The sequence below is a fragment of the Pteronotus mesoamericanus genome, unplaced genomic scaffold, assembly GCF_021234165.1.
Source record: "Pteronotus mesoamericanus isolate MK-2021 breed Mesoamerican mustached bat unplaced genomic scaffold, CSHL_Meso_final scaffold_174, whole genome shotgun sequence".
NCBI lineage: Eukaryota > Metazoa > Chordata > Mammalia > Chiroptera > Mormoopidae > Pteronotus > Pteronotus mesoamericanus.
Window position 1 is genome coordinate 176,827 of NW_026555309.1, and position 7,976 is coordinate 184,802.

At 38.1% G+C, this 7,976-nt stretch overlaps 1 protein-coding gene across 1 annotated transcript; it reads right to left on the bottom strand.

The window, feature by feature from the left end:
- Positions 1 to 270: 270 nt before the first annotated feature.
- On the bottom strand, positions 271 to 7,521 carry LOC129084001 (short-chain dehydrogenase/reductase family 16C member 6-like). The gene is given in 4 exon segments (XM_054590035.1): positions 271 to 416; positions 823 to 922; positions 5,351 to 5,479; positions 7,201 to 7,521. Coding segments are annotated over 4 exon segments (696 nt in total).
- Positions 7,522 to 7,976: the final 455 nt, after the last annotated feature.

Consider the following 7,976-nt stretch of genomic DNA (forward strand, 5'->3'; position numbering starts at 1 on the left):
TTCCAATTTTTCCATTATATTGTATTATTCTCCTTGGCTATTTAGGTTTAAGCTTTCCCCCCATACCATAAACTTTATAACCTATATTAATATCTTTAAATTGAATAAGTTCATTAGCTTAATACATATTGATTTTTTTCCTTTTACTAAATTAAGCATTCAAATTATTTCTTTTGTTTTACTGTCCATATTTCAGATCTTCAAAATGGAAAGATAATTGACATACATTGGAAGATTATTATAAAAGCAAAGATTACTCTAAATGTTCACTTACTTGGTTGTAGCACCATCAAACATCCCAGTTTTGATGAAATATGGGCAAACAATGGTGGTTTTAACATTACTTTTCTTTATTAGTTTTAATTAAAAAAAGAGACTCTGTAAGCCCAAAGCTACAAATTTGCTTGAAGAATAATCTAAAACAAAGTGAAAAGCTGTTAGCAATAAAATTGGACATGTTAATTAATAGGATTATTTTTAAAATTGAAACTCTCTTTTCTATGGTGACAAAGCATCATTATTAAAGTCATTTGTGTGGCCACTGGACCCCTGTATCTCCACACTATCTACCCCCAAAGAATACGGGGACCCAAGAAGACTAATGAGCCACATGGCATACTTCTATTTTTTTTTAAAGAGAGTATCTTCCTTTGCCGCTGCTATTTTAAATAGGAAAATGGGGGGGGATGCTGGCATTATAAATAGAGCCAAGTGTATGAGAGATTTCCCCTTGGTGCAGGAAGAGTTTCTATGCCTTGAAAGAGCCCTAATTTCTGAGTGCCATGGACTGGATAATATAGAGACACATGGTTAAGTACTCACCTGCTAGTCCATTAGTACCAATTAATCCTGCTACACTGGAAATACAGACCAAATGACCATGATTATCTTTAATCATGGCAGGAAGAAAGGCCTTACAAGTCTGGAAGATACAAATACATGGGGTCAATATTTCATTCATTTATAATTTTATTTACTCAATAAGTATTTGATGAATTTACAGATTCGTTTAACAAGTATTTATATAGCACGGCGTGTTAAATCTTGTGGTAGTGCAAAAATAGTCACTGGCACCATGCAGTTGCTGTCCTTAAGGATCTTAAAATTTATTATGTGTTAATCTATAAGAAATACTATTTCATTTGTTTTTCCTTTTAACTCTACCAATTGAATTAAATCAACATTTTACATTTACAGTTTGCTAAGACATAAAAACCTTTAAAACCTAGTTTTTCTAATATGCTGAGCTTTTCCATGTAGTTTTCAGCCATTTGTATTAAAATGTAGTCACATTCACCTTCCTGGCTTTTTATGACAGAATAAGTAAAACTACCTGAAGAAAAGTGAATTTTAATGCAAGAAAGACAGGCTGGTACATAACGTGCTTTGCAAATGTCTACCATGATTTAGATATATTTTTAGCTATTGATATTTTGGTAAAATCTTACTCATCCTTAGCTGAGATATTAATTCAGTATCCTAAGATCCCACGTCATGAAAAAGTTCCAGTTCTCCTACCCTTGTGCTTCTTAGGTTCCCTCAAGGAACTTCTCCATTCTCATTTCCTCTGATACTGGGATTTTAAATCTAACCTCTGGTCAGAAATAATAATCCAAAAATTGGAAATACGGCAAATAGATGATTGTGTGACTTTCAACATACTAGAATGTTTTCTAATAATCTTTCCTAAGGTTTATCTAACTCTCTTGGCAATGTTACTTGGACTGATTATTAGGACCCAGATGTTTCACAATCCTGTAAAATTAGAGGTTAATGTGTAGAAAACTAATAGGTGTAATTTTTTATAATCCCCAAGGTAAGAGTTTAGTGAACTCATTTTAGCATTCTTTTTCATTGATTATAACAAATCCAAACTCCTCATATTATCAGTTTATCAGCTGTGTTATTCTGCTGGTTCTCCCATAAACAAATTAAGTAAAACATTGACAGGCCATCCTCATCACCTATTTCTATGAGATTTACGATTTTAATGATGTCAGAATTTTGTATTAAGAGTTTTGCACAGTCTGCTGGTTACTTACAAGGACCCAGCGCAGCTCCTGGTTCAAAGAATATCACCTTTGCTTGCAAGGTCTTTGGGTCTCACTAATCTTATTCCAGAACTATTGAATTGATTGGTGAATTTCTGTTTGGATACAGACAATTGGCTTTTTTTGACATCTCATGTTCAAGTATGGTAGCATTTTATGTGTCTGTCTGTTGTGGTAATGACCTCTTTGTTGTTCATAAATTCAAACTTAAAAAAAAATATTGTTGCATTAGTCATTACTGCAGGCCAGTTATAAATGGAAAGAGTTGTTTATTGTCTTTCAGCACAAGTGTGTAAAAAATCCAGCCTGGGCCCCTGAAGGCATCTCCAGAGTGATTATTCTGGCAGACCTCGTGGGATCTTGGGACTGGAGGCCCAGCTGCAGCATCATTACGGGTGTCTGCAAGTTAAACTTTCAATAATGTGAAGCTGAGTAACAGAGTTGAAGGTGTGTGTGTTACTTTGGATAAGAAATTTCATGGGCTGAGGCAATGAAACTCCCCAGATGAGAGAGAAAGTAGTGGCCTACAGCAGTCCTGTCATATGGCTGAACACTAGTGAAATCTAAAAGCATCAGGGTAAGCAGTTACCTACTCACAGGGATCTAATCACTTGCAGGGGTGGGTTTTATTTGTTTTTCTCCACAGATTCCACCCTCTCCCCAAATGTATCTCTATGTTTATTTGCTTTTGAGTCAAGACTGAAGCTGCTACCGGTTTCCTGTGTCCAAATGAGAAAAGTTTTCTCTCACAGAGAAAAGTGACTAGGTATTTCAAGGGTCTGTTTTTATTTGTAGCCCCAATGTATCAGTGAGGGCATTTGAGGACATTCTATAAGCTGAATTTATCTTAGAAACTCATCATTTGTTCTCACTGTAAGAATCTCCACTATTAAAGAGAAGAAAAAGGAATGCATAAATGTTCAGTGAGCAATTAATGAAACTTGTAACATACAGTTATAACCAGGGTACTTACTAGTGAATTATATATTGATCCAGGTATAGACATTATTCATAATCAAGGCAAATCTATGAACTAATGACATTTGTTTGATTAAGAACTATATCTATTTTTTCTCATTTTATCACATGTGGGGTATAATGCAAACAAGCATCAGATTTGCTTGATTTTATTTTACTGTGTTTGATGTAAGACTTGGTTTTTCTCATGGAAAAGCCTAATTAATGAACTTCCTAATTTTTTTCACACTGATTATGGGCCAAAGAGTTATCATTGTTTTCACAAAATATTTCAGGATATGATGAATGAGAATATGTGTTCAGGTAAATTGAATTCCAGCAACTGAAAACTTTATTGTAAAAAAAGGGTTGGTGTTTTTAAACTTCAGACAGTTCTGCCAATTGTTTGGACTTGGCTACTCCACTTGCATTGTCTTCTAGGCTAGAACACACAATATAAAAGTACAAGTTCAGAAACTACATGAGGGCTGAATGATGAGAAGGAGCCACCATATGAGAATCAGGAGAAAGAATATTCTTGTCAGAGAGAACAGCTTGGCAAAGACCCTCATATAGGTCAGTGCTTGATGTGCTCCGGGGTCTTTTCAGGATCCTTGAAGTATAGAAAGTGAGCAGAATGTAGAGAACAATGAGAGGCGGGTGACAGATACAGGAGGATATTACCACATCATATAGGGGCCTATAGGCCATGATAGGTAACTGTATATTGTTCCATTACCTATGGTTAAAGATCATTTTGTTTTTGTCTGAAGGCCATGCTGCACTGCTGGCAAGAGATTACAAAATCTTGGACCAGGGCTAGCAGCAGAGAAGGAGAAAAATGATTGCACTTGAGCGTGCTTTGTAGGGAGAGCCAAGGATGTTGGCGTTAGGGCAATGGAGGAATCAAGGATGGCTTCTACGTTTGTGATGTGGTTAGATATGGGCGCACCCTAGCTCCATCTTCCAAGATGATACTTCCCCTTCCCAAAGACATTTTAAATGGGGTAGGGGAGGGAAAGTCATTTCAGAAATATTTGTGGAACACCTTGTATGTCAGACACTTTGGTAGGTTCTCACTAAATATTGGTTGAAAGAGGTGTGTTGAGCTCCAGGCGGGGCTTTCCAGTGACCAAGAGAGAAGGTCAAGGAAATAGTTCTAAGGACCTTACAGAGTGGGTATAGATGCATTGAATGGAAAGAAAGAGTAGCCTGGGACACCTGAAGCAAACCCATCCCAAAACCCTATCCTTAGGGCCACAGAGGACTGAGGCCCTGTGCCCCACTCTCTTCTCCATGACTCCTAAGGCCAAGTTCCAGCCACCTGTGCCTCCTGCATATTCCACCCCTGCTTGTGTCTGTTCATTGCATCACAGTGTCAAGTAGAAATTCTCGAAGTGGAAACTCCCTTGGTAATGCAAGTCTCCTTCAGCCTCCTATCCATTTTCCAGAGTTGTGTTATCCAAGATAGTAGCCTCTATGCATGTGGCTATTTAAATATGCATTGAAAGGAATTAAATTACATAAAATTAAGAGTTTAATTCTTCAGTCCACCAACCGTATTTAAAGTGTTCAATAGCTGTGGTCGACTAGTGGCTACCATATTGGGAAGCACAGAAAAAGAACATTTCCATTACCGCAGCTAGTTCTACTGGATAGCACTGGTCTAAACACTCTAGGCTTCAAGAAAGCCTGTCCTGAGTTATAAGTCTCCTAATTGTCCTTCTGTAAAGAGTCTTTCCCTTCTCTCTTCCTCCTTTTGTAAGTATGGACAATCACTTAGCAGTTGTAGGACCTTGGGTAAGTCATTTAAACCCTTTCAGCCTCAGTTTCCTTATTTGTAAAATGAGAATGAAAATGGTACCATGGCCGCCATATGCAGGGAGAGAACTTAGAGCAGTGCCTGGCACAGCAAGAGCTTATTTCCTATGTTTCAATGCCCAGTCACACACACACATAACCCATGACTCTAAAAATAGCCACTTTCTTTGTACACAAACTCCTCTTTCCAAATTTGAGCTCATGAACAAATTAAAACTCTTTTGTATAATGGCTGTCACATGCTGTTTGTATTTTGGTAGGGAGATTTCTTTACATCTTGGGACCAGAATAGAGAGGATAGAGGGAAGGGTCTTACGCTGAGCACTTGTAACAGGGCAAGAACAGGAATAACTAAGCCGAGTGTGCAAGGCAAGGGAAATCTGGATGAGAGTCTGGGAGTCTATGAATGGTAAATTCACAAAGAGAATATATACAGATAAATGGCTGAACAGTTGTTTACAGAAATACGTGGAATTTTCCTACTTATCAATAAAAGAAAATGAAAAAGAATGAAGACTTACCCAGAAATGAGCTAAGACATTTACAAGAAATGATCTTTCCACCATGTTGTCTGGAATGTTGAGAAATAGCTTTCCTGTCACCGCTCCAGCATTGTTCATGAGGGTCACATCGCCAGCATCTTTCTTAACCTCGACAGAAGTGAGGCAAATGTTAATTCCTTAGACGTGTTTACATTTTCATATGTTTTTCCAGGTCATCTTTTTTTTTTTTAAATTTATTCTGGTAGTTTCTTTAAAACTGGGTATTTGATCCTGCACATAGAACATCGACAATTTTAAAGTAACTTTATGATTTATTATATTAAATAAACCACTATGATTTGTCAATTTTGCTTAAAGAATCTTGATTTCTTTTTTTGGGGGGGGGGGTTGTGTGTAGAGATGACCTAATGTTACATCTTTTCTCTATCTCCTGTTTCGGTTGTGCTATTAACCCTCCCCTGCCAGTAGCTAATCACGAGGGTGGTATATGGGTAATGTCTGATTCTGTCTCCCTGCATGCTTCCAAATGTTTCCCTTCAGGTGAAAGTTAGGTTTCCCCTCAGCATGTTGTGTCTAATAGTTACTTCTGCCCGTATCTCCTTCCTGACTCTTCTGTGAATTTGTTGGCAGGAACACATTCCATCCCTGTAAAGCCTGGCCAGTGCTTGGCACGAAGACATCCCAGACACAGATGTGTTTGGCTCACTGCCCCGAGACCTCTGTGAGCCTGTGCACTTCTGTCCAAAAGACCTCCCCAGATTTAGTTCCTGTCTGTGGCTGATATTCTCCTGCAATCCTCAGCTGTGCTACAGCATTTTCCTTCACTCTTCCCTTCTGCATTGCCCACCTTGCCTGTTTGCATAATCCACAATATACCACACATCCTATTCAGAGTCAAGCATGCTCCAGAAAAAAAAAACAAACCATGGGGGCCCGTTTTTCTCTCTTTTACAATTTTTGTCTCAAATGAAGCCTTTGTAGGTGACATTGATAAAGCTGACCCAGAAGCAAAGCATGATGCAATGTTTAATAACCATTTGAAGACTTTCTTTTTCTGCCCTGAACTGGATCTTTTTGAGCTGATATGACAATCTGTCTCTTTGTTTTTGAAAAGGAATTAATATCTGTCTTGATTTGATTTTCTAATCAAATCTTGACCTGGTTTTCTAATTCCTAGCCCATGCGCTGCTTTGTGTTAAGCCTCCCAGATAATATGATTGTGAGATTGTAGGTAAATATCACTCCTAATGCAGTCAAGTCAAAGAAGTTTTGAAAGATGGGCTAATAATATTGCTGAGCTGAGGTTGGGTTGAAGGATTAGGTTCCTCTACTTTGGGGAGAAGTAAGACAGAGAAAGACATCCTAGGGAACCTAACTTTCAGAGAGGAACATCCTATTGAAAGCAAGGGCTATTTTAGACCAATTGCGAGGGAAGAACATGGGCCGGAGAAGGAGAAGAAATCAATGATGTAAGACATTCTTGGACATTTAAGAAAAACCTAATGATCACTGTCATCCTGTCCGAGACCTAGAAAGGGCAGGTAACTTGGTAAAAATTGCACAACCAATGAGGAACAGAGCCAGGACTAGCCCTAGTTTCTGACCCCTGATGGTAAATGAGTTGCCAGGAAAGTAGCTGGGCAACAACTCAGACAACTCATCAAGTACCCACTTGCATTGTATTATTCTATGCCCCTTTCAGAAGGCTACAAAGTCAGATTCCTGACATACAGACTCCAGCAAGAGGCATGAAGGCATCTTGGAAGAAGTCTATGACAACCTTTTCTTCTCCTCTCTTTGTAAAAGCACATGCTAAATGCAATGTTTTTCTTGGGAATAGAAGCTAAGAAGGATACCAATCAGCTTACCTGATCAGCAGCTCTGTAGATCTCTTGCCTGTTGCTACAGTCACACTTACAGGCACATACTTTCTTAGCACCCTTTTCTTTGGCTAGTCTTCATGTTTCCATAGTGTCTTCTTCATTAAAGTCCCATGGAACTGAAATGGCTCCAAGGCTGGCAAATTTTATGGCCATTAGCCTCCCAAGTCCACTCCCAGCTCCTGTTATAAGTAGAATCTCTCCAGCAACAATCTTTTTTCTCTTGGGAATGAACCTGCAAACCAAAGATTCTAAAAAATAATATGAAAATTTCCCCCAAAATATGGTAGTGTCCAAAATCACATCCATGTTGATTCACGGAAGAAAGGAATGTCCTAATGAGAAAAAAAGGTCATTGGTAAACTCATTACATTATCACACTTGCAATATACATGAAGTACTTAGTACAAGACGATTTACCCTTGAGACATTAATTATTCAGAACCTGTTTTTTAGCAACAACTGCTAAAATTGTTGAATTTTTAAATTATATAAATGAGCATAAAAATATTTTGTTTTTTAAAGTAATTTTTGCTCATTATTTTTTTTAAAAAGATTTATTTATTTTTAGAGAGAAGAGAAAGAAAGAGAGGCAGAGAAACATGGATGTGTGGTTGCCTCTTGCATGCCCCTCACTGGGGACCCAGCCTGCAACTCAGGCATGTGCCCTGATTGGAAATTGAACTGGCAGCTCTTTGGTTTGCAGGCTGGCACTCAATCCACTGAGCCACACTGAGCAGGGCTAAAAATGTTTTATGTTAACA